At 39.4% G+C, this 26,794-nt stretch overlaps 1 protein-coding gene across 1 annotated transcript in view; it reads left to right on the forward strand.

Annotated features, from left to right (window-relative positions):
• MTPN (myotrophin) overlaps positions 1-23,445 on the forward strand; it is a 52,113-nt gene extending 28,668 nt beyond the window's left edge. The window contains exon 4 of the mRNA XM_044989673.1: positions 21,281-23,445. Within this exon, the coding sequence (XP_044845608.1) occupies positions 21,281-21,367 (87 nt within the window). The 3' untranslated portion in view covers positions 21,368-23,445. The remainder of the gene's footprint in view (positions 1-21,280) is intronic.
• The last annotated feature ends 3,349 nt before the right edge of the window (positions 23,446-26,794 follow it).

The following is a 26,794-nucleotide window of genomic DNA, read 5'->3' on the forward strand; positions in this document are numbered from 1 at the left end:
GCTTTCACCTGGAAGCCCCAGTAGAGTCCCATTGCCCCTACAGCTGGAACTCCCCGTCCCCCCAAGCCTCTGTGCATCCACATTCCCGCCCCCACACCTAGACCTCCTTCCACTGAGCTGCCTGCACCCAGATTATCCCACATAGAATCCTCTCACCCCACACCTGGATCCCTCTCACTGAGCCCCTGCACACTTGAATCCTGCCTGCCCCACACCTGGTGCACCTGGCTCAGAGGGACAGGGCCCCAGGGTGTTTCTGGGGTGAGCCCAGACCTTGTGCTGTGTCAGGGTTGGGTGCAGTCTCACCACTGAGTCTGTATTGTGGGGTGGGGAGGCTGCAGAGTGATCTCCCACCTTTGTACAACCAGTGGCCTCTGCTCCACACTGCCATGCTAGAGCCTGTGCATTTATTTAGTGACAATTAAAGCTTGCAGAATTTGTAATTTTTTGGTGCAGAATGCCCTCAGAAGTAAATTTCAATTTAACATTGTAAATTCTCCATGTGTGTGTATATAGGCCAAACTATTATGGTTAGGACTTCCCTGGCCCAGGCAGTAGAACTCTTAATGGGTTATTCACAAACTAATTAAAAACAAGTTTTAAAGGATTCTGCTTGGAATATATATTGCTTCTAATTTAGATTACCAACTGCTTTATTTCCAAGAAAAGGTAAAGTAACTACTGGAAATGAAAAAATTTAGTATGATCACAGCTCATGCAATATGAATTCTAAAAGAGTACATGAATATTAAGACTACATGTCTTTGGTTTTTATCACAGTAGTTCTGCCAAGTTAATTTCCTTTTTAAACTGTTCTGATGTGGTGAAGTACTATAGCACTTCTCATATACAACTTAGGGAAATGCAGTCTAGATGAAATTACTATAAAGTGGGTATCAGAGGGGTAGCCGTGTTAGTCTGGATCTGTAAAAAGCGACAGAGTCCTGTGGCACCATATAGAGTAACAGAAGTATTGGAGCATAAGCTTTCGTGGGTGAATACCCACTTCGTCAGAATACCCAATACTTCTGTTAGTCTATAAGGTTCCACAGGACTCTTTGTCGATTTTTATAAGGTGGCTGTACAACAGGTTGAAAGATGGTACTCGGAGTAGTTATCAATGGTTCGCTGTCAAACTGGGAGAACATCTCTATTGGGGTTCTGCAGGGTTCAGTCCTGGGTCTGCTACTATTCAATATTTTCATTAGACTTGGATGATGGAGTGGAGAGTATCCTTAAAATCTTCAGAAGACACAAATCTGGGAGGGGTTGCAAGCACTTCAGAGGACAGGATTAGAATTCAAAACAACTGTGGCAAATTGGAGGATTAATTTGAATTCAACAAGATGAAATTCATTAAAAACAAGTGCAAAGTACTATTCTTAGGAAAGAAAAATCAAATACCCAACTGCAAAATGGGGACTAACTAGCTAGGGGGCAGTACTGCTAAAAAGGATCTGGTGGTTTATAGTCATTTGCAATTTGAGTCATCAGTATGATGCAGTTGTGAAAAAGGCTCATATTATTCTGAAGTGTATTGACAGGAAAGTTGTATATGAGATGTGGAAGGTAATTGTCCCACTCTACTTGGCACAGATGAGACCTCAGCTGGAGTATTGTGTCCAGTCCAGAGGAGAGCAACAAAAATAATAAAATTTCAAAAACTTGACCTATGAGAGAGAATTAAAAGCTGGGGATGTTCCTTTTTGAGAAAAGGAGAATGAGGGGGGAATCTGATAAGTCTTCAAATATGTTAAGGGCTGCTCTAAAGAGGATTGTGATTGATTGACCTCCATGTTCTCTAAAGATAGGACAAGAAGTACTCGGCTTAATCTTCAGCAAGGGAGACTTTTAGGTTAGATATTGGGAAAACTTTCTGACTAAAGGGTAGTTGGTCTCTGAAATAGACTTCCAAAGTAGGTTGTGGAAGCCTCATCAATGGGGATTTTTAAGAACAGGTTGGACAAAAACCTCTCAGGGATGGTCTAGATTTACTTGTCCAGCCTGAGCTGAGGCAGGAATCATGATGACTTTTTGAGGTCCCTTCCAGCCCTGCATTACTATGATTCTGGAAGGGCTGTGAGATTTTCCTTAATTAGCCAAAAGTTTCAGGTGCATTTTATCCAAGTTAAACATTGACCCTCGTTGTTGTCTGAGTCAGGCTTTTTCATAAATATATCACTGTCCACCTGGTGTATGATAGAGTTCTGACTATATGCTTAGAGTCCTGAAGACAAATGTCAACCAGTTCTTACACAGTGACAGATAACCTAAAAACTGGATATGACCATGATGCTGTTACAACCTTGTATGTGTACCTCCAGATTAATTACAAATCTGCAGTACCACCTTTGTGTAAACAGCAAGTTTACCATGAAACTCATTCATCAAAGCTTACTGGGCTGTGTTTTGCCAAACACAATGGAGACACTGGTTTTCATCAGCCAGTGTTAGCTCATGACTTAAAAGAACTTAATATTTTATGACCAAATGTCTTAAATAGTGTGCTTTCTAATACACAGAATCCGCCTCAGATTTTTCTGGCTGTTTCTGTTTGAAATGCTTACATTCTAATAAACAAGCCCAAGGCAACTGAGTAATTCAGGGAAAGTAGCACCAGTTTTCTAGTTCCTCAGGCAGAATTTAGTGTTGCCACTGTTCCCACTTCCCTCAATTAGCCAATACCAGTCGATTCAAATGTTGCATTTACTGGGACTCAGCTGTAGTTGAATTTTCTGACCAGATCAGTTAAATGTCTGAGGCGGTGTTCTCCGTGATAAGACAGACCTGTTCAATGTATTAAACACCTTAGGACCCTCATCCAAGTGACATTGCCATGCTTTGTCTGTTCCATGGTCTGAATTGCACATGATCTTGAAGTGTAGTTACTTAAACTGTGAAACGATCTTAATGTAGTAAAGTCTGCATGTGACTAACTTAAAGCTAAATAATTTATATTTTGAAAAATGACTGGAGGATGGAAGGCCATTTAACAGGCTATATATAGATCAGGCAGAGAATCAAGAATATATAGGAGTTGTGAAATGGGAGAGACTCCTTCATAATGGGGTTTAGCGTGTGCAAAGCAGAGTTTCCAGCTTGATGGCTGGATCTGACACTGTGTGCTTTAAGTTTATTTTGAAACACTTCTAAAAGACTTCACATCAAAGCCCACAGAGGACTGTCTGCTTAGCTTTATACTTTTGTATGTGGCTAAACCAAGACTGTCACGTTCATTACAAAATCAACTTTTATTTTGGTTGTGTAATATTTCCTCCTGCAAAAGAGATCCTTTGATATTGATTCCCCTGTGTCCCTACCATCAGACCGTTCAGGATTCTGAGCTGGAGTTGTATTTAACTGCCTCTGCAAATATAGTGAAGTAATGTTGCAGAAAGAAAGTAAGAGGTTTCATAGTTCCAAATATAGTAAAGACATAGATTTAGTGTGTGTGTTTTTTTTTTTTCTCCACAATGGGAGGGAATCCATTCTACCCTATCTTCATAGCTTTGACAGAACATTTGATATAAGTGGCCAATAGGTAGCTATACAAGTGGCGTTCAGAACCTGTTGTTGTTTTGTGGGAAATAGAAATAAGGTTAGCTTTTGAGGTGGAGGGCCTCTTTTTCAGCTGTCTGCTTGAACATAGATTCATTTTTTGTGAAAATGTTCTGTCTGGTAAACCTATGTAATTAACTGATTCCTTTTCCTTGGTTGAGCTGAAGGCAGTTAGGTCCCAGCTGAAAGATTGATCTCCCAGCTGCTCAAGTACAGACTTTCATGCAGGGCTGCCCCGGGGGGGAGGGGGAAGTGGGGCAATTTGCCTCAGGCCCTGGGCCCCACAGGGGCCCCCACGAGAATATAGTATTCTATAGTATTGCAACTTTTTTTAATGGAAGGGGCCCCCAAAATTGCTTTGCCTCAGGCCCCCTGAATCCTCTGGGCAGCCCTGCTTTCATGCATCAAGGCTGGGAGGAAACAGCAGCAGTACTCAGTGTTTCTATCTTTTTCTTCTAAGTAATTTCTAATACTGAATATTTTTATCACAAAATAGGATTTTTGACCCTCTATTTACCACTACTTTACAAAAGGGATAAAACGTGAAGACCTTTGAAGACTCGGGGTAGAATTGATACTGTCCCAGATAACCCTAATGGGTGATGATTCTTCCAGAATAGTATAAATGTCAGCTGGAAGACCAGTAAACTTGTAGCAGGACTGGTAAACAACAGTGACAGATTTGCCTTCTGGACCAGTTCTCCATAAATTTAGTAACCCTGCAGCTACGAAAGATACTATTTTAACTGCACCCTCCACTGTCTCAGCATGCTACATTTTAGTTACTGTTGCCTGTTCAGATTGAAAAGATCTCTTCTGTTGCTTGATTTTTTTGAAACCCAGTTGACTCAATTCCTAGAACTCAATATGCCCTACCCCTTTCTCCACACACATTCAATGTCAAATACAAAATTGGAGGGGAAAGGATCAGAACTTAACTACCTTGTTAAATAATGTTTATTTTTATTCAAGATGTGGAAATTCTAAAATGTTCACTTACGCACTTCATGACTTCTTTGCTCTGAGCTGTGCTACCTTAACATTGCATAACTTTAATATTTTTGCTTTTAATAATGTGTCTAAGTGGATAGTTGATATAAGTAAAGGGACTTAACAGTTTAGTGAAGCAAGAAGAATATAGATCACTTTCATACCTGTAACTGAATTATGGTAATTAAACCAGAATAAGGAATCCAAGTGAATAATAACTAAGAAGTATCTTGTAAGTGAAAAGGTGCTGAAGCATGTGAACCATAAATGCCCCCAGGCCAATTAATTTCCTACCACTTGCTGCAGTATGTGGATACTAAAGATTTTGTTTAAAACCTGAGATTTTTACTGTGTCAATACATTACTTTTTATATAAGACTCTGAGAAGACCTTGGTTAGAGTACATTCTGTGCACCAAGAACTGTTCAAAGAGTGAGTGCAAAATGTATGCTAGTATGAAAGTGCAGTTATAAAGAAGAAAGTTAAGCTTAGTCAAGGTGACCTACAGTAATTGAAAGCTTTAAAAATTCTGGAGGAGAATGATTTAACTCATGCAGGAAAACTGTTTGCTCTTACACAGAGCATAAAAACACAGTTTTAAAGATTACTCTATTTGGAAGCAGTAAAAGCATTTAGGCACAACTTATTCACATAGGCTACTAAATGTATAGAAGTAGTTAAGGTCCATTGAAGCAAGAAGCTTTCAAGCTGTGATCCATCAAGATGAGATTGTAACTGCAAAAATGTTGACAGCCTCTTGAAATTGCAGGACAAAAAAGTTCTGGACAAAAAAATTCTGGACCAATTGGTTTTTAATACTTCACTGTTAATCAAACTACAGTGTCACCAACATTGGGTTCATCTGACTGGGGGAAGTGGTTGGAGGAAAGAGGGGAGGGGACAGATGGGTAAGCAATATTGGAGGTGCAGTCAAGGGGCCCCTTCTGTAGTGTTCCTGGAACTCGGCTCTCTTAGCCCTGAGTCTTCAGTAACCTCCCTGCTGCAACTGTTGGTGGAGGTGGAGATTCTAAGCAAGATTAGAAGGCAATCATCCTCATCAAATTTGAGATGTGAAGGGCCTCAGAAGGTCCATTGCCCTTATCAGAATCCCATAGAGCCCTGCAAATCCACGGATATCTGTGAAGGGCTCTATCCATGGATATCTATGCCAACATCTTTATGGCTGACTTAGAACAACGCTTCCTTAGCTCTCATTCCCTAACGCCCCTACTCTACTTGCACTACATTGATGACATCTTCATCATCTGGACTCATGGAAAAGAAGCCCTCGAGGAATTCCACCTTGATTTTAACAATTTCCATCCCACCATCAACCTCAGCCTAGATCAATCCACACAAGCGGTCCATTTCCTTGGCACTACTGTGCTAATAAGCGATGGTCACATAAACACCACCCTATATCGGAAACCCACTGACCGCTATACTTACCTACATGCCTCCAGCTTCCATCCAGGACACACCACACGATCCATTGTCTACAGCCAAGCTCTAAGATACAACCGTATTTGCTCCAATCCCTCAGACAGAGATAAACACCTACAAGATCTCTATCAAGCATTCTTAAAACTACAGTACCCACCTGCTGAAGTGAAAAAACAGATTGACAGAGCCAGAAGAGTACCCAGAAGCCACCTACTACAGGACAGGCCCAACAAAGAAAATAACAGAACGCCACTAGCCATCACCTACAGCCCCCAACTAAAACCTCTCCAGCGCATCATCAAAGATATACAACCTATCCTTAAAGATGATCCCTCACTCTCACAGATCTTGGGAGACAGGCCAGTCCTCGCTTATAGACAGCCTCTCAACCTGAAGCAAATACTCACCAGCAACCGCACACCATACAACATAAACACTAACCCAGGAACCTATCCTTGCAACAAAGCCCGATGCCAGCTCTGTCCACATATCTATTCAAGTGACACCATCATAGGACCTAATCACATCAGCCATGCCATCAGGGGCTCATTCACCTGCACATCTACCAATGTGATATATGCCATCATGTGCCAGCAATGCCCCTCTGCCATGTACATTGGCCAAACCGGACAGTCTCTACGCAAAAGAATAAATGGACACACATCTGACATCAGGAATCATAACATTCAAAAACCAGTGGGAGAACACTTCAGCCTCTCTAACCTCTCAGTGACAGACTTGAAGGTAGCAATTTTGCAACAAAAAAAACTTCAAAAACAGACTCCAAAGAGAGACTGCTGAACTTGAATTAATATGCAAATTAGACACAATTAACTCAGGCCTAAACAGAGACTGGGAATGGTTGGGTCATTACACTAATTGAATCTATTTCCCTATGTTAAGTTCTCCTCACACCTTCTATGGGTCATCTTAATTATCACTTGAAAAGTTTTTTTTCTCCTGCTGATGATAGCTCATCTCAATTGATTAGACTCTTCCTGTTGGTATGCATACTTCCACCTTTTCATGTTCTCTGTATGTATAAATATCTCCTGTCTGTGTGTTCCATTCTATGCATCCGAAGAAGTGAGCTGTAGCTCACAAAAGCTCATGCTGTAATAAATTTGTTAGTCTCTAAGGTGCCACTAGTACTCTTGTTCTATCCATTTAGACACTACAAAATCACTAGAGCCTTTTGGTTTCTTTTTTTAAAATTCAAGCGAAGTAAATGTCTTGTCCCTTAAATTACATATTTAATTATTTATATTTTCCTTTTATAGGAAATATCTTAGCTGATGAACCACACCCTGAGCTGCTGCAAGAGGAACAGAACTGAAAACTCTTTCCCTACCAGCACTCCTGGTCCCTGATGTGTTTTGGGAAGGGAGAGGTGGCAGGGAGGCAGAGCTGATTTCAGGCACTTCTGGCTGCATTTGCAGCAGCTCCAACTAGCTAACCAGCTGTGATTCACCAGGCTTGGCATGCTGCCTGAGTCACAATAATAGCTGTTTCTGAGACAGTTAACAGGAAGTCCTCAGCTTCCACTCCCCTTCCAGTTTACTTAAAACTGTTACAGGAGCTGAAGTGCCAAATCTGGCTTCTCTGATTCCCCTGACTATGATCTATCTGAAGATTACCAGTAGTGGAATTACTTGTCTGACAGGCTCCTCAGACAGGCCCTACTTTCAGGAGGGGAGTTACTTCCAGGGCTTGGACAGGTGGGGAATTGCCTTCTGATCATCTGTAAAATTCACCAAGAAACTTTGTAAACAGAGTTCAGGTTGCCAGTTGGTGTGGGGAAAATGGTGTCTTAACTTTGCATTTCTTGGTTTCTAACGTTTAAGCATTGAGTGTTGAATTCCCATATTCTGGAAAGATACAAAGAGAATAGAGCATTGAGTGCATACATCCTTAACTCTACATTGTTTCTTATTAGAATCTATTCATATGCATAAAGTTTAAGCAATCTCTGGAATTGTGTGTTGGCCCTGGTAAGAATGGAAAAGCAATTTTGCAGCATTTGATTGGCCTTGGAGAATAACCATCAGTAAACGACACACTTGAAATTTTGGTGAACTTATATCTTTATGGACTTGAAATGCTCAGTGGAATTTCAAGTGGAGTATAAGTAGAACTTTCTGGGAGCAAAAAGATGTAGCCTGAAATTAGTCAAATATGCCGCTTTTAATGCTGCTATGGTTGCTGCTGCTTATTCCTGAGGGCATTCTGTGCCAAAAAAATAAAAATTAGGCGCACAATATTTAAAATTCTGAAAAATTTTGCGAATTTCTTTTGTCAAATAAATATGGAGGCTCCAGCATGGCATTGGGGAGCACAGGCCACTGGCTGCACAGAGGTAGGAGATCATTGTTCACTTCCCCCCGGGACACGGTCTCAGGGTTGGGTGCAGCCTCACCGCTGACACAACACAAGGACTGGGCCTCCCCCAGAAACACCCCAGGGCCCTCCCCTTTATGCCAGATGCACCAGGTGTGGGCAGGTAGGCTCAGAAAGGCAGGATCCAAGTGTGGAGGGGCTTAGTGTTGGGGGATCTAGGTGTGTGTTGAGAGGGTTCTCTGTGGGGCAATCTGGGTGCAGGGGGATCCTAGATGCCCAGGGGCTTGTTGGGGGCAGGTGGGGGGGAGTCTGGGGGCAGTGGGTAATGGGACTTTATGAGGGGGGTTCAGGTGAAGGTGGTTAGGGCTCTGCAGGTGGGGTCTGGGTGTAGGGGGGATAGAGCTTGGCAGGGGTGTTTGAGTGTGGGGGGCTTAGTGGGGGGTCCAGATGCAGTGGTGTGGGGATCTGGCTGCGGGTGGTTTCTCTGGGTGGTGCAGGGGAAGTGGGGCTCATTTGGGGAGGGGATGTCTGAGTGCGGGTTGGTGAGGCTTGGCGAGAGGGTCTGGGTATGAGAGGATCTGGATGCACGGGGGTTGGCTGAATGGGGGAGCACCTCCCTGTGCTGGGATCCCTCCCACTGCAGCTGAGGGGCAATGGGCGCAGGAAGCAGGGTGGAGGGGGAGTTTGCAGAGCTTCCTTCAGCCGGGGGAGAAATCTGGATCTGGGTCTGACCCACTCTCTGCCAGCTGCCCTGAGCCCCTGAAACATGCTGCTGGGGAGGGTCCCATGACCACTCTTGTGGCTTCTCTGTCAGAAAGTCATTTTTATGCAGAAAAACAAATACATTTGCAGGGGATATAAATTCCGCACATGTGCAGTGGTGCAGAATTCCCTCAGGAGTAACGTCTGGTCATTTCGTTAACAGTACTGACATTGCTTCTGAGGGAGCATTCTCTCTCAGGCTTTGACCTAATGTAGTTGCACTGAAGTTCCTGGGGGAATGAAAATGTAGAACAAAATTTACTATAGTAGTTTTGGACTTAGCTTTTAAGAAGAGCAAAAATGTTTTTCATGTGTTATGGAAGCATGGCCTTATGGTTAAGGTATTTGAACTTTTGGTTTAATACATCAATATATCTTAAGATGGTGATATTATACAAGTACAAGCATTTTCATGTAATATGAAAGTCAAATGTAATCAATAATTAATATGTAATCTATACAAGAGACAAGACATGCACATTTCTTTAATGTGCAAAATAAAATACAAAAGAACCTATTGATATTTAGTGTGAGATTTGAGAGTGATTCAGTATAAATCTGATAAAACTCTCGCGTAAGGCTTACGACACTGAGACACTTCGTCTGAAGTGCATGGTTTCTGTTCCCTTTCTACATGGTTTCCCTAGGCCACATGCTTCTGTAAAAGTTAGAGGTGTCTGTTTCTCATAGTCTTAGCCCTTTAGAACTCGCGTCAGTGGAAACACTCTACTGTGTTTCTATTCAGACTTTTTTTCCTCAAAAAAGTAGAAATTGATTTGCTCAGTTTGATTTATTACTTTCAACAAAGTGAGGTGTATTTTGGAAATTTTTAGATTGCAGGTGATTGAGTGTTCTCAGGCGTTGCTGTCACACTAATCTTAGTGATTGGCTGCAGTCTATTACAGGCATGATTTTGACAGATTGGGTTCATTAAATGTTTTCGGATCAGTTGTCTTTTTCTGATGGTTCAGGCCTGTCTGATATCACTTGAAACGCAAGCACTGATAAACCATCAGGAAGTTGCCAAGCTGAACCTGAGGGACAAAAGTACATTTTCTTTCAGGTTACTGATAGATAGGGCTGAGAACCCTTCCGAATTATGTTAACCCTAAAACCTTTAAGGGTCAAAACTCTTTAGTGTTTCTAGCCCTCGGTTTGTAACTAATTGTGCAATTTGAAAACAGATTTAAGTGGCAAAAATTAGACTTTGTGGTGGGGGACATTTAAATGTATGCAAACTCCTTTCTGTCCATTACAAAAGTAAAAGAGAGTTTGAGGGAGAATGCCAATTTCTCTGGTACAAAACCAAAATGGTGGGTTACCAAAATCACTTCTTTTATTTCTTTGATATACTGGTTATTTCCCATCAAAACTGTTAGCAAAGCACAGCTGGCTAGGAAATACTAATCAGAGTAGTAGATACAAGTCCCACTGGTTCATGCCAGGCTCCTAAGAATGTTCTAAATTAATGTTTTGATATGAAAAAGTTGTATCTAGGGAAAAATAGAACTGTATTTGCCTGTTTTAACAAAAGGCAATTGTGGTCTTATACTGTCCAATACCTCAACAATGGATAGTAATATAACTGATGTGAAGTTTTAAAGTAGGAGTGTGAAATGTTGACATTCTGCGGTGCAGTGCAAAATTTGGGGGTCAACATACTTGGGTTTCCGCAATGAATTATCACTTTGTCATACCCATTTAGAAGGGAAGTTGGGCTTCTGAAATAATCCTCTCTTTTGTGGCACAGCAAGACCTTTGTGACAGAGTATGCAACTAACATTAACTGTGAGACTGCAGTTTCAAATGAGTTTGAGACATGACCGGAGATGCAATTTTAAAAATAACCTTCCAACAGAGCAGTGATACTCAAACCTCAAAAGTTCAGGAGCAAAATTAGTGATCAGTGTTACCCAAAAGAGCCACAGTAGTGTAAATTCATTGTTTAATTTACTGTAGTACTATATTTAACAGTATGATGGGAAATATTTAGTGATTATTTTTATATAGAATATAAAGTAATACTAAAATACTTAGTCATCTTGCTGTGAGAATAATTATATATTCTCACAGCAAAATGACCAGGTATTATTATTTTATCAACTACAGTCAGTTAATAACATAGTAAAAGCATCTTGATTGGTTAATAATTAAATCAGTGTTTTAATATTATGAGCTGCAAAGAGATACAGGAGACACATTAAAGCACCACTTGAGGCTCATGAGCCTCAGTCTGAGTATCACTACAATAGAGGGTAATTTTTTTTTGTACTTCTCCTTTGCCAGGAAGTGTGTGGTAAATCCTCTAGATTTGCATATAAATAAAGTTACACTAGTCATGACATGCACACTTACGAACTCCCTGGCAAGCAAGTTTGGTCTCCTTAATGCTGTTTCTAACTACTTTGACATATATTTAATAGAAAACCTCTTGTTTTGAAGTCCATAAAAGTTCATTAATAGCCAATAGGTTTACTTATCAAAGCTTAGTTTCAAATCCTAGTTGGGTCTCAACTGAAAATTAGTTTGGCCTTTTCCTTCTATGTGGGCATGTGGCTGAATCCCAGTTTCTCAAAGATCTTTCTACTCCCAAAAAGTCTTAGGGCTCAAATAACGGCAGCTTTGTAAGGTTGAAGTGCCTTGGCAAAAGTGTATGGACAATGCCTACGCAGTTTCTTGAGTTAATCTTGGTTCAGACCATCACCAAAAATCCCTTATTTTTGAGCATGAAAACACTGTACTGACCCCAAAAAAGTCTAAGGATGAAATGAGACAGGATTAAATACAGTAAATTCTTCAAGGCTTGTTAGACAGCACCTATTTTTTCTTCCCCACTCCACTTAATCTAACCAGAAGAAAAGATAATTTATCTGAGGGACTATAACAGCTTCTTCTGAGATTTTAAGAGGTTGATTTTCTTCAGTGCTACTCCATGATTTAACCAGAAGGTGAGGAAGTATCCTCACACCTTGAGTTCCAGCAGATCACCTCTGATGCATTTCATGTAATCTGTCTGGGGACTCAGTACCACAGTGAGTCTTATGGGGCAACATGCTCTGTTGTTGCCAAGTTAAATCTTTTTGAACTGCCATTTGGATTATTACTTCAAAAAAATCATTTTCCCAAGAATGTATATATTTAAAATTAAGGGACTTACTGCAAGTCTTTTCATAGAACTCTTAAAGAATTTGCAGGTCTGTAATTGTTCTAGGTGACTACTAATTTACAAAGCAGTTAATAAATACCAAACGATATTAGTGCTCTAAATAAAAGTTTTCTTCACAGTTAATAAATGACACTCTGCACTCTGACTCAGAGGGAGTGGGCAAGGAGTACTGCTTTGCAAGTCTGCCTTTCAGCTTGTGGACAGCTCCAGTAGGTCACTCTTGTAGCACCACAGAACATAGCATTGCCCAGATCCCTTTGTCTTGTAGGTTCCAGGTATTCACATACGATTTAGACATGAAAGAATCCTTGGTAAGAATAACAATTAAGGTTTTTGATACAGCTTCTTTCATTCAACTGGATCCTGAACTTTATTTTGTCATTTAAAATTTAATGCATGAGGAGGCAGTGCTTTTCCTCAGAAGGAAAAGTCCCAATTCCTGTGGCTTGGCCTGCACTATAGAGTTAGGTCAATGTAAGGCAGCTATTATGTCTGTGTACACACTACAGCCTTGCTCCTGTTGATTGCAAGTGCCCTACTACAGTGACATAATACCTCCACCAAAGGCGTAGGGCTTATGTTGGTGTAGTTAGGATGACAGTGTCCATGTAGACACTGCATTACTTACATTGACTCTCGGCTGTCATTCTTGTCAATTTAATGGCTCTGTGCTGGAGCTGTGAAATTGACAAGAAAGCCAGGCTGTCACCAGGATGGGCGGGTGTCTCCAGCTAGAGCCTGGCTGCCCCCAGGCTCCCCATCCCACTCCATGCTTCCAGCCGGGCTGCTGCCTGGAGGTTCCTTGCGGGGATCTGTGGTGCTGTGCACAGAGGCTTGCTGCGGGGAGCCTTGGTATTGTCCTCCCACCCTGCTCTCAGCTCCCCATAGCCGGGCTCCTGGTGTGGAGTTCCGCATCCAGAGTCCAGACAGATCCCGGGCAGCTGCTGGGCTATCGGCAGGGAGCTGGGTGGGAGCAGCCCCATTCACTGCCCGTCTTAAGTCGGTGGAAGCAAATCTCGACTCTGAATCAAATCTCCATCTGTTGAGCAGAGATGGAACATCTGTAATTGGTACAGAAGGTCCGATGGACAGAAACTTCCCTGTTTTGTAGTTCCTTTTGGTTAATCTCTAGTGTATTCTAGTATTTCGGTTGGGTTTAGTGTGCAGGTGTTGGGATGGTGTTGGTGGCTTGTGGTAGACAGGAGGTCAGGTTAGATGATCTGGTGGTCCTTCTAACCTAAAACTCTGACTCAGCTTGTTTACATATAACATCTTGTTTTCAGTCTGGAATACAAATTAATATATTCAGAACCTACTTTACTGTTGGAAGCAAATGGCATCCTTTATTTGTGTTCTTTCCATTGTAGTAATACTTTTATGCCCACATACAAAACTAAATGTTTCTTCCCTGAAAACTTATTTTATTGTCTTTTACACTACTTAGGTGCTGCACAGTTAGAAACAAGAGCTCAGGATTTGGTTTCATCCAGAACTTAAAAGTTTGATTTTCTTGCCAAAAATTCTAACCTTCCAGTTTTGAAGAACATTTAACTGTTTGAAATCTAAGCAAAATTGACTCAGAACATTATATGTGCAGGAAACATTTTAGTCAGTGTCACTGTCAATTTGGATAGCTGTAAAAGCACACTGCTAAATCCCTTTAATCTTGCCCAGATTAATTGTGACAAAACTCTCAAATGTATGAAATGAATTGATAGTATTCCAATTCCTACTCCACAGGTTTTAACATCCAAACCACAAGTGTAATTTGGTATGGCATCATGGGAATCCTGAAAGTCTACTGCCCTTGAACATATTTAAAAATTCCCTCTTAGACATGCATATGTGCTACCATTACTGCCCCTAATGTTTCCTTCCAACATGCAAACAGAATGGTTGCGGTCTTGGTAACTGTATTCTTTTGGGGTACAACTACACTCCACTAAAAGACCCACAGCATAGCTGCCCTGGGTCAGCTGACTCTGGCTCAGGGGACTCCGGCTTCCGGGTTATAAAACTGCAGTGTAGACATCTTGGGCTTGGGCTGGATCCCGCACTATGAGATCCTTTGCCTTCACAAGCTCTTAGAGCCTGGGCTCCAGTCCGAGCCCAAATATCTACACTGCAAATTTTAGCAGCGAGCCCAAGTCAGGTGACCCAGGTTCTGAGACTTCTGTCATGGGTTGTTTTTTCGCCATGTAGACATACCCTTTGTTCCTCTACCCAATAGTGCTTTCCCATGTGCTGGGGGCAGCAAAGGCATTATCTTCAGCTGTTGTGCATTTAGTACAAAACAGATTAATCTCTCCTGGAAGCAGCCCTCTCCATAGTCACACCAGAAAATTTGAGTCTCTAGTCCCACCAGTATGACACTTTTCTAAAAGTACTCTTTATTAGAAAAGGGTATTCTTTGAGGGATTTATTTTGCAATTTTCATAACTTGTGTTTTCAGGTTGTCATATCATTTCAAGGCATTTTAAGTTATCAAATCATATCCAGTTCAAATTTAATTAGTCTTAAAATAAAATGTCAAATATTTTCATATTTGTACATCCAGAAACTCCAACCTAGATTTGTCTAAGACCATGTACTTTTCAGGTGACAAAGTTCATGCAGATTTGTAGAGATTCATATTCTAAACTCTACAAAGGGTTCAGGTAGTCCTACAGAGCCTTTCAGATACTATCCAGTCCTGAAAACTGCACTGTCAGTCTTGTCTGTTGACCACACTTTACTTTGCTCCAGTTTTATTGTTCTACATAAAAATAATTAGTTTTGGTACAGAAGTGCAGTTGCTTTGTAAAGTATAAAAGACAAATGCATTTGGTCTTACTATTGCTTTAACGATGTCACTCTTGTTTTATTCTTACATTTAATAGGCACATTTTCCAGTTGTACAACAGCAACAATTAAAGGGCTTATGTTAAAAACAGCATTATCTTTCAATGCCACCTGCTGCTGTTTCCTCAAAGGGGAGCTGAACTATAGCAATACCTTTAGTTGTTGAATATTGTAACTTTGGAGTAAAATTAATCCTTATCTACTAGTTACTTCCATTGCTAAAACCAAACTGTGTAGAGAACCTGGATAGTGTAAAGAATCTTAGCACTTTACTCACTTCCAAAATGTGTGTTTATATTTGAAGTTTTGTCATGTTCATCTTCCCTAGAAGTGTGTTCTTGGCCTGATTGAGGTGGTGTGAAGTAGTAACTTAGCTTTACTGTAACATGAACTTCCTAAGTCCAATATCTCAGAAAAGTGTGTTATGAGTGTTTTCAAAAAGCACTCCATTTGGCTCTCAGCTTTTGCAGCATGTCTGTCCCATGTGTTGGAAAGTAGCAGAATGTATACAGACTTCACCTTAGTTACCATTTGGGCTTGACACCTCTCTAACTTATCATTCAGTATATCTCACTACATTGGGCACACTTAAACTTTTGCCATTCTGAATGTTTATAGTGGAGTTCCCTAGTAATGACACAACTTTTCACTAGAAACTAGAATCTTTCAAAATGACATTAACTCTGCCCATTGTGTTGGCACCTAGCCCACTGGGGTCTCTGGGTGCTGCAAGCTAAAGATAACTTCTTATAGGCTGGGTTAAGGTGAGTAAGTATGGGGGAGGCTTCATTTCTTAGAAGACAGGATTAGGAAGGTAAATAGATCAGCAGGCTGAAAACAGAATGTTTGTGCTAACTATGATAGGTAAATGGGTAAGTGAGCTAAGGGACACATCTGAACTAGCTAAGATGAAGGGAACACCCAGTGGGACAATCTGGTAACGATTGAAATAAGTTTGGAACATAAAGATGAGGTACAGAGTAAGTTATATATGGACAGTGTTGTGGACAAAGCATGCTGTTTAGGGATTGGTTTCTACCAAGTAACCAAGCCAATCCCATAACATGTACTACAATGTATATAGTATATTCAGTGTAATGTGTAAGTGTGTATATAAAGAAAGAGATTTGCTGTGTAATTTTGGGTGTCTGGTACACCCTACAACCACCCCCTCTGCTTGAGTTTGATCAACTCAGCGTCGCAGTGCTGTATGCCAAATAAATTAACTTGAATTGCGAGACTGGAGTCCAACTGAGTTCATGGGGAGCTGAGTGGAAAAGGTCTTGAGGAACCCCAACACTTCTGTGGTACACAGCAGATGCATTTTGTTGCTCTAAGGGGCATGCGGTGCACATCTTTGGGGGGCACAAGCACACAGATGCTCTCTTTGATTAATGTTGCTAGCATTTTAGAGTAGGAAGGTGAGAAATGAATGTCTTCCTCAAAAAGAGGGAAAAGTGAAATAGACCAAAGGGCAGAAAAGCTGGCTTAAAATTTTTAACCTGTTTGCTTCAGATGGGGAAAGAAATGAAAACTGTAGAATCACCTTGCCCTCATTTTCAAAATGTCTTGTGCTTTTGAAAATTGAAAACTTGGCTTCTTTAGGCATTTTGACCTAAACTTATGACTGTTTTGCATTGTGCAGAAATGCACAACAGGAATCTTTCCTTCAAGTGGCGAGACCATTCTTAAAACCAGAGCATTTGTTTTAGGCAACCTAGACCTTTGTTAGACTGTAGTATCATAAGTAATTCGCAGTTGGTTTTATTCTACATGTGATTAAACAATTTTATAACTCATACCTTAGATAAGTTTCTTATTTATTCTGTATACAGTAAATGTTTGCTTTTTTAGTATTGAAGTAGTGTACTATAGCAAATGCAAAATTAATTTTGCTAAATGATGCTTATATTTACTAACCATTTTAATAACTTGTTTAGAACTTGTTTAGAATAAACACTGGTCAGATTATCTCAATTGTTTGAACACACCAGTACTTTGACCTTTTTTTTTTTAAATGAGGATATCTCTGGTTAATCCTTTACCTAATTAACAGTCAGCTTGCAAGCTCTTACGGCATGTCATCTGCCAATATCTTGCGAACATAATCAGGGTTGACTCAGTCATGACAGCCTGTCCTAATGGCACTAAAAGATGACCTTATGGCTATGGACATAGGCAGAATTTCCATGCTCATACTACTGGACCTCTGACAGTGAACAGCAAGGTGTTGCTAATCCAGCTACCTGATGTAGGCATAGCACTGCAGTGGCTCCAGTAGTTCCTTTCCAGGGGAACTTCAGATGCACTTACTTATGGAGTCTCAGAGGGATTCATGCCATCCCTCATTGTTTAATATCGTATGTGAGATGCCACGAAGTCAGCTGCCAACAACATGACATGACACTCAACTGTGCTTCATTCACCACTCACGCAGCCACTGCCACAGCTAAGATGTCACAGGGTCTACTAGGGATGACTGTGTGAATGAAAAGTAGCTGGTTCAAGTTGCACCAAGGCAACAGCATTGATGCAGGTTAAAGGGGAAAATGATTTGAAGAACTAGCAAATATTGTCCCCATCTTCCATTGAAGGCATGCAACACCATTTATCAAACTGGTGCAAAATGTCAGAGAGGACCCAGACTTCTCACTAAGCTTTCATGACCTGGTGGTGGTGATTTAAAATTTAAAAAAAAAAAAAAAGCCTTTCAACTCCAGCTCACTAGGAAATGTGTACATCTCAGAAGAAGGGGCCTGTTCATGCTGTTTCAGTACACAAATTACAATTGGTAGGGAAAGTTTACATTGCTTTAAAAATGAAGTACAAGAATGTACAAATGTTAACTATGCTGCCTGTCCTGGAGACATAGTACTAAACCTCAGACTCAGGTTCCACCAAATGTAGTTTGCTGAAGGTCACATAGCAATTTAGTGTCAGAATCAGAGTTAGAACTCGAGTTCTTGGCCCCTATCCACAGGCTAAACCTTTTAAACAGTTCCTCTTCTACTGGAAATAAGTGTTAAATTTCCAAAAGAGACACATTTATCTAGCACTCATCTCTCTATTTGGCATTTTGCATCAAGTTGATGATACTGGGAATAGGGCTAATAAGTGCCTTTTTAGGAGAAATCCTACATTGTAGACCACGAAGTAATATGTGAGAGGTTATCTTCGTATCTTGAGATTAGACTTGTTGGGGGTTTTTTTGTGGGGGGAAGGTTACCATTTATTGGGGGTAGTTTAAAGAAACATGTACAATTTATACTGAAGGCCTTCAGGAGTTTGCTTCCAAGTGCCGTATGTTCCTTATTCTTAATCATCTAGGTGTTCGCTTGTGTGAAACTTATAACATGGTTTCATTTTAGCAAGGGCCTTATTTTATGTTCTCACTTGGAGATATTCATATCCTTGGTGTGAGATTGATTTAAATCAGTCTTGCAAATTGTGTGCTATTGCAGTTTTAGACTGAAATGTATGAGCTAAATTGAAAATGCTGTTTAAAATACTACTAGTCTTAAGTAATAGAGTATTTTATATGAATTTCACAAACCTGCTGAATGTAAAACAAAATAAAAACAAACTATTAATACTGTACTTATGATTCTATTCAATTGAGGGTTACAAGGAAAAAATATTAGCACATAACTAAATTACTTCAGTGAGAACTATGAAGTATAGAGATGAAATTTGTGTAAATTTCAATTAAATATAACATATCAACAGAACAATGCCAGTGTTATAATGTAACATTTTCAACTATAATTTGAGAGCAAAAATAAGAGTGCCATTATCCAAGTTTACTTAAGGGCAGGGTGACCATATGTCCCGTTTTGGCTAGGACAGTCCCTTTTTAAGCCCTGTCCCAGCCAGCTTGAATAGCTGATATGAGCAAAAGGGACAAGTTCCCACTTTTGTCAAAAAAAAAAAAAAAAAAAAAGTGGGGTGTGGTATGGAGGAACATGCAGGGGGCAAGTGGAGATGCCAGCCCCACACAGGGTAGGGAGGCAGGGCTTGGGGGCGGTGAGGGGAAGTTCCAGTGTACAGGTGGCAGGTTAGGGTTCGAGTGACCAGGGGAGTGGTGGAAATATATGCAGAGTTCATAATCTTACATATCATTAATAAATCGTACAAATTCCCAAATTATCACAGGTGGTCTAATGACAAAGGATCTTAATGAGGCCCTGGGACTTGTCTTTGTATTCATCAATACCAATAAAGTGTGGAACTTAGAATTTTAGGTTTTATGTATGGATTTTGTGTCTGTTAAAAAATAGAAACAACTAAATGTTTCCAAGTGCATAATAGCTGCTCTAGGATACAGCTGAAGCAATAATTCTGTATTTTTCTACACGTTTCTTCCATCAGTATAGTTTTAGTATGAAATTTTAAAAAGTATAGTCTTTAATTTTAAAGATGGGGCTAATAAATAGAATTAAAGATGGAAAAGGTCTGTTAGTCTCTGAAATCCTTTTATTTCCAGAGTAATTCTATTCACTCAGCATACTTCCTGGCACCTTGTCCAATCTAACTTTGTCACTACCAATGGGTCTTCTTCCTCTTCCCAAGGGAGTCTTTTTCACAGTCTCATATCTCATTTTTAGGAAATATCTTTCCTGAATAACTTTTCTTTTCATACCATTAGTTCTTTCACTCCACCTCCATTTCCTTTCGGATTTCCACCATTAATCTGTTCACTTACCATATCGTCTTAGTATTTTAGCTAAGCTATCCATAATTTGTCCTTAGTCTCCTCTCTCATGTGCAATGTGACTAAACAAAATGCAAAGTGAGTACAGTGTAATTAACTACACAAGGTGCAAGGCAATGGAGATGGGTCCATTCCACTTCTAATTTTTCTGATATCTCTACTTCCAGATCTGAGATTTTTGTTCTCTTTTGAGCTTCCTCTAATTTCTTTTTGGTCCTAATGTGGCTGGATGTACACAGTATTGCAAGTGTAGTTGAATCTGATATGCTAAGAAAAGGTATTGTTGCTTCCCTTCTTGGAAACATGTTGCTTTTGGTTATTCCATTTTATTCTACCAATTTTTATGGCTTCATGCTTTTAGAATGCCATTTTAAAAAGTCTAGAAAAAAACATGTCTTCCATACTGTCCTAACCTCACCCCCCGCCCCTCTGCTGCCTCCTCTGCCAAACTATAGAATGAACACCTACTGCCATGACATGGCATAGGGGAAGGAAAATTGGACAATCTTGAAAAGAAGAGAGAGGGGGGAGTGAGACGAGTAATAACACTGAATTGCAGTGTGGAACAGCCTATTCATATTCCTGTAGTTTAGGACTGACCAGATGAAAACTCTGTACTGTGATATGTTTGGGTCTTATACATCAAAACCATGTAGTGCCATTCATTAGCTTTGTTTCCATTTCCTAGAACATTGTGTAAGGCTGGGTAGTAAAACCTCTGTCATCCAAATTTCAGTACGTACTTAATTTTACATTATTTAAATAGTAAGCTGCATTGGGTCTTGTAAAGCTCATTTGGCCATCATTAATGACCTAATATATCGAAATTAGGGCAACATACTGGTGAGCAGGCTTCTTGAGAATTTTGATATGATGGTGGACGGTATTTCTTACTCACTTTTATCTTGTTTAATTGATTCCCCTTCATTGTATCTTAGTAGGCTTTTTGAAGGTGTTTGTATCTTTTTTGAGAATATAGGAGAACATTACTAATTCATAGAAATTGGGGAACTATAGTGACTTATTGAACTTTGCATCATAGCAAGTATGTGAACAAACAAAAAGCAAATGCATAATGAAATACTGTTTTTCATCCAATTTCTGATATCTAATGGGCTATGTTAGTAAATAGTATGTACTGTAATTCATAAAATAGTTATAATGTGACCTTTCTGCAGCACTCTGTATCATTCAAAGTGGAGTGGCAACCATTTTTGTGTACTAGCTCAAATTCAGTGTACTTCAAAATGAAAAGATTGACTATATTTAGCTATGAAACTAAGTGGCTTGTGGTTTCTAACTGAGAAATATACAGCATGTAAAGGAAATTTGTGAGCAATTTTTAGTCAGTTGTTCAAAATAGTTCTCCAGTGTGAGTAATTACTAGTATGCCAGAACCCCTTCACAAGAAACTGCCGATACCAAGATGCAAACTCCTTTATTAAGTGACAAATCTTCTCATGTTTTTACAGGGTGCTGATAAGACTGTGAAAGGCCCAGATGGACTAACTGCCTTTGAAGCCACTGACAACCAGGCAATCAAAGCTCTTCTTCAGTGACAGATGGACTGATATAACTAATGTCTTTTCTGTGGCCTCACACTGCTGCCTGTCTGTCACTCTATCTTCCAGCTTCTTCAGCTAAATACTTTGGGGGGAGGGGAATTCTCAATGAATCAAACTAACTAAGGGTCTCTATCAAAAAGATAATCTGTTTGGAGAGAATGGAAATCTATATAATCAGTGCCCTTCAGGATTTGTTTCATGCACAATCTTTTTTCCATTTCTAGCGAAAACAAACTTCTGCAGGAGGGAGAAAGAACATGCACTTAAAAATTTGGTTGTATGCCTCCCTGGTTAGTTCTATTAAGTTTTGTGTTGAAAGATCAATTTAGACAAAAGTACCGTATTAAGTACTCTAAAATGCTAACTAAGAGGCAGTAGTCCAGTGCTCTTAGTGTCTGCCATGATCTAAAATGTAGTAATTGAGGTAGTTGGATTGCTTATCTCTTGAGAGCTATATCCTTCTGCTTTAAAGCATATGTTGAAATTCTGAAGACTTCTGATACTAGTTAAAGGAGCTATCTCCATCTCCATCAATCAGATGCCACACTAACCTTTTTTGACTCCTTGTAAATCAGGAAAGATCAGTTTAGGCAAGACCTTGTTCTATTCCAAAAGACCTGCCAAGGTACCTTGGGAGGATTGAACTTTGGGTTTTCCCTCTCTCTTCCCCCCCCCCCCCCCAATGTGTTCTAGTCCAGAGCTGACCAATCTGACTTGTAATATTTTTGGGTCTGATAAGAAATGTCTCTGCAGTTTACCCTTTTGGGTTGTCAGTTGGAATTTCCTCATTTACCATGTCAATTGTAAACGATATAGGCACATATGGTGAAAGCTCCAGGCCCTCTGGTACGCAAGAAGAATTTCTCTGCTACCTTAAATGATTTAAACTTAGTGCTGCTGGTAACTATTTAGATGTTCTCACTAGAAACAAATATCAAAGTTGCTAAATGTTTTTTGCTATAGTTTCAAAAAATAGTTATATGAAGAGCTTTCTATATTCTACTGTCAGGAAAAGGAAGACTTAAATACAGTTTCACTGAAATCTGTAACTACCACCAGAGAAAAGGTAAGATTTTTTTTTCCCCAATGAATTTCCCAAGATTCCTCATCAACTGGCTGAAAAGGCGCTTTTTTAATGTCATGAGTTCATGGAGAGCAATAGGTTGCTTCTGAAGCTCCTGCTACATTCCTAAAGCATGTATGATCCTGCAAATATATTTAAATTTAATCTGGAAGTTAACATACCAGTAAATATTACAGCAGTAGAACTGATAACTAATGGAAGCAGATTTAAGATTGTAACAAAGGATTCCCACCCCATTCCTCCCATGAAAGTCTGAGCTTTTGATTTTCATCTTTAATTTGCATTAGACACATACCAGCTCACTCAAACAATTAGTACCTTTTTTTAAAAAAAGGCATACATTATATAAAAATATATTTACCTTTGGGATGTCAGTATATGCAGCTTTCAGGCATTATGGTAACATGCAAAAAAGGTGCATCATGTTTAATGCAGAGTATGTTTAAACAAAACAAGCAAATCTTATTTTGATTTCTCATGTCTGGAATTGACGTGATATCAGGAGGGTGAGCAATATAGTATTTGGTGATTGCCATCCGGATAAATATATACTGAGACATTTTGGGTTCATATTTTAACCATGTTGCATAAAATTGAATGTACTTCAATTATAAACAACCCTGTATTTAGAATGTAAAATGAGAACAAACCGAGTTATATGCAGCATCCCCACAGGATAAAAAAAAATCAGGAACAGTGTCATTCTGGCCAATGAGAAACTAATGAGAAATTTATTGATGGGTTTCTTGGATTTATGGGAGGTATGGATGGCAAAGAAGAGTGGAAAGATTAAATATGTTTTTAAAACTGTAATCAATCACTAAGAAAGTGGTAAATGAATGAGCACATTTGACTAACTGTTTTTTATTAAGTCTTTAAATAAAGAACTCTGTAATCTGTCTCTAGTCAATGCTGGACTATCATCTCATTATGATAGTGTGGACTCTGAATACAAATTCTGACTTTCTGTAAGATATCACTGAAGTAATTAGTTCTATGTTGGCATAAACTAGTCTCTATTTATGATATTAAAATAAACTAGTCCAGAAAACTGGAATTTGAAATCTTTTTTTAAAAATTTCAAGTTTGTTGTGAGTAGTGTCAACAAATTGTCTATCTGGCCATAAGATAACCTCCTATTGTCCTTTTCTCTTTGCCTTAGCCTCTCCGCCTCCTACTAAGTGATCATAATTGTAGCACTGGATCATTTGAACCTTCTTTGTACTACTTCTTCTGGTGGTACAGTGGAGGCTATTTAGCCTTCATTTCCTACAATTATGTAAACACTTGAATTTTTCTTGACCTCTTTCACATTAAAAACAAAAAACCTGCAAACACTCTAACAAGACAAGAGTGTGTTTAATTTGATTATAATATGAATCCAAGCCACTTGCCAGAATAGTTAAAGGATGATATTTAAATGTATGTTTTTACTAAAGAAGAAAAACTTGTTTGCTTTTTGCACTACATGAAGGGTTGTCATTTTTGTCCAGGTTTTAAGAAATATTAAATACTTCAATCTTTCTGTTTTGTGCTTGGACAATAGGTTTGTTCATTCACTTCCTTTTCATCACATTATGTGAGAAATTGCCTGGCTACCTGTTTCTCTCACTAGCCCTTCAATGGGTGAAATTGTCAAACTGTAAATTCTTTTACGCACAGGAAACTGTAGAACAGTCAAACACAAAGGCTTAAATATCTTGTCAAAGCCAACTGGAAATGCATACATTTGGAAATCCACATAGTTTTTATTGCTCTCCCTTTCAAATTTGGCTTGAATGTTTTAAAACTAAAATGTATCTTGGATTTTACATCCTCTGCTCCTCTTCCTTATTTAAAATAAATTCTTGAGACTTAAATGGAGCTTCCTCCTCCTTTAATACAATATTGAATGCATTAGTTTGTCTGTAGAAGAGGCTGGTAAGAGTGGAGTGTCCTAGTTCGAGCAATTGCAGTGTTGCATGCAAAATTTCAAAATGAACTGTCTTAATTATATTTTGTAAATGAAGAAACAATCATATCTTTCTACACAGTGATGGAAGAAAATTAATGCTTTGTGCATTTTGATATTTAACTTCCTCTTTTCACCAGTGTAGTTATTTTGACACAGTTGGGTTTATCGTTATCATGGTTCATAGACATCAGAATGCTAAATGATACTGTATTTTTAAGTTTGTTGCAAGAATGAATGAATGAAATAAACTTGAATTGTGCTACAGAAGAATCTGCAAGTTTATTTCCCTACACTCTCTTCCTGTCTGTATTTTCTGTTAATCTCTGCTCATACCTACAAAGCTGTTTAGCTCTAGTAGTTCAGTTTAACTGGCACTGTGCAGAGTAACTTAAGCTATATTAATATAATAATGTGGGCAAATCTGAAGGCTGGTTTACGTGAATGCTGTAAATCGATCTAAATTACGCTAGTTGATGTAACATAGGTCTATTTACAGCGGTGTCTATGCTGCACTATGTCAATGGGAGATTCTCTCCCCTCGACACAGCTTCCGCCTCTCAAGGATATGGAGTGCAGACATCCACAGGAGAGTGCTCTCCCATCAACTTAGCGTTTTCACCAGATCTGCTAAATGGACACCACTGCATTGAACACAGCAGTGCCAATTTAGCTGGTAGTGTAGACATGGCCTGAGAAACCAGTTTTGCTCTTGACTGACCACTAGTCTTAATATTAGCTACGTATCATTTAGAGCACATAAATGCTGTCTCTTCTCCTACCCCTTCTCTTTCTCTCCCCAAACCACCATCCCACTCCCCACCCCCCCAAAAAAAAATTGGGACTGAATGAACAATGGAGACTCCCATAGACTTTGACGGGTCAATAAATAATTTGTCATATGAAATTTGCTGCTTTAATAGAATGCTTGCATTTGCACTGGCTTCAACTCTTATTTGCCTGAAAGGCAAATAGATTCCACTTCACGTTTTGTGACAACTCAGAATTTAAGAGATTAAAATGAATATTAATAAATACATGGAACCGGAGACTGATATGGAAACAAAGTGCAAGTGTACTTTCCAAACTAGATCAATGCCCACTTTGAAAGAAGTGTTGTTTTATTAATCCTTTGCTCCCAGAGCCTGTACTTTCCCTGTTAGATAGTAATGCATGGTGCTAAAGGCTTGCTGTCCCTGAAATCCGTTTACTGTAGATTGCCTTCTAGAGTGGATTAAAAGGACCTTGGAGAAAAACAAACTTTTCCTGCCTCAATTGTCCTTCAAGAGTAATGCAGTTCCTTCCTTCCTTCCTCAACTTTTCTGTCTGGAACATTTGAGTGAAGACCTCATTTAGGTATAGCTGGAGTGTATGTAGATGTTGCGTATAACTTCACATTTAGTATTGATTTCTATATCTTTATAAGAAAGCACTGATAACACAAATAACTTTAGTAGTTAATACTGTTCCTTGTAGTAGGAGAAATCTAGGTCTCATTTAAATTTTGTCCAAAGCAAATTCAGTTTTTAAATGCACATATTTTAAAAGAAATAACTTATGGTACAAAGTGGTATTTTTTATAACAATATTGTATTTCATTATAAGGGACAAACTAGTATTCCAAAATGAGAAGCTTCACTTAGATTTGGATTTTTTTTTGTAGTTTTCAATTTTGAAATCATAAACTTATCTGCTAATTCTGTATGCACAGCCTACTTCTTAAAAAGTGGTAAATGCACGTGGGACCCATTCACCACACATTGTTAGCGTTCCAAAGAAGTTCAAATGGTGCCACTGCCAGTGACAATTCATAATTGTATGGGTATGTATGCAGTCATTTGACATTCAGATGATGTTTATAAGATAACTTGCAGAAGCTTAACTCACGTCAGCCTATTTCCACTTGGCTAAGGAAGACAGAACCTCATTTTCTGAATAAACATACATAGAGTACATCCAAAGAGGATAACACACAGGGTATTTTTATGCTGGTAACTAATATCTTGAAAGGGCACTGTTAGTGGAAGTTAATTTTAACACATAGTGCTGGTCAACCCAAAGTGCTTTTCTACTCTACACCAGCAAAATACAACCACCTTTCGGGAGGACAGCAGCCAAGTTACTGGCCCATATTATATGGCAGGTTTCAGAGTAGCAGCCGTGTTAGTCTGTATCTGTATAACGAACAGGCGTACTTGTGGCACCTTAGAGACTAACAAATTTTATTTATTTATTTGTTAGTCTCTAAGGTGCCACAAGTACTCGTGTTCATTATACGGCAGTGTTTCTCAACCTTTTTCTTTGAGCCCCCCCCCTCCCCCCATGCTATAAAAACTCCATGGCCCAGCTGTGCCACAACTGTCTTTCTGTATATAAAAGCCAGGGC

Source organism: Mauremys mutica, chromosome 1 (genome assembly GCF_020497125.1).
Source record: "Mauremys mutica isolate MM-2020 ecotype Southern chromosome 1, ASM2049712v1, whole genome shotgun sequence".
NCBI classification, from domain to species: Eukaryota; Metazoa; Chordata; order Testudines; family Geoemydidae; genus Mauremys; species Mauremys mutica.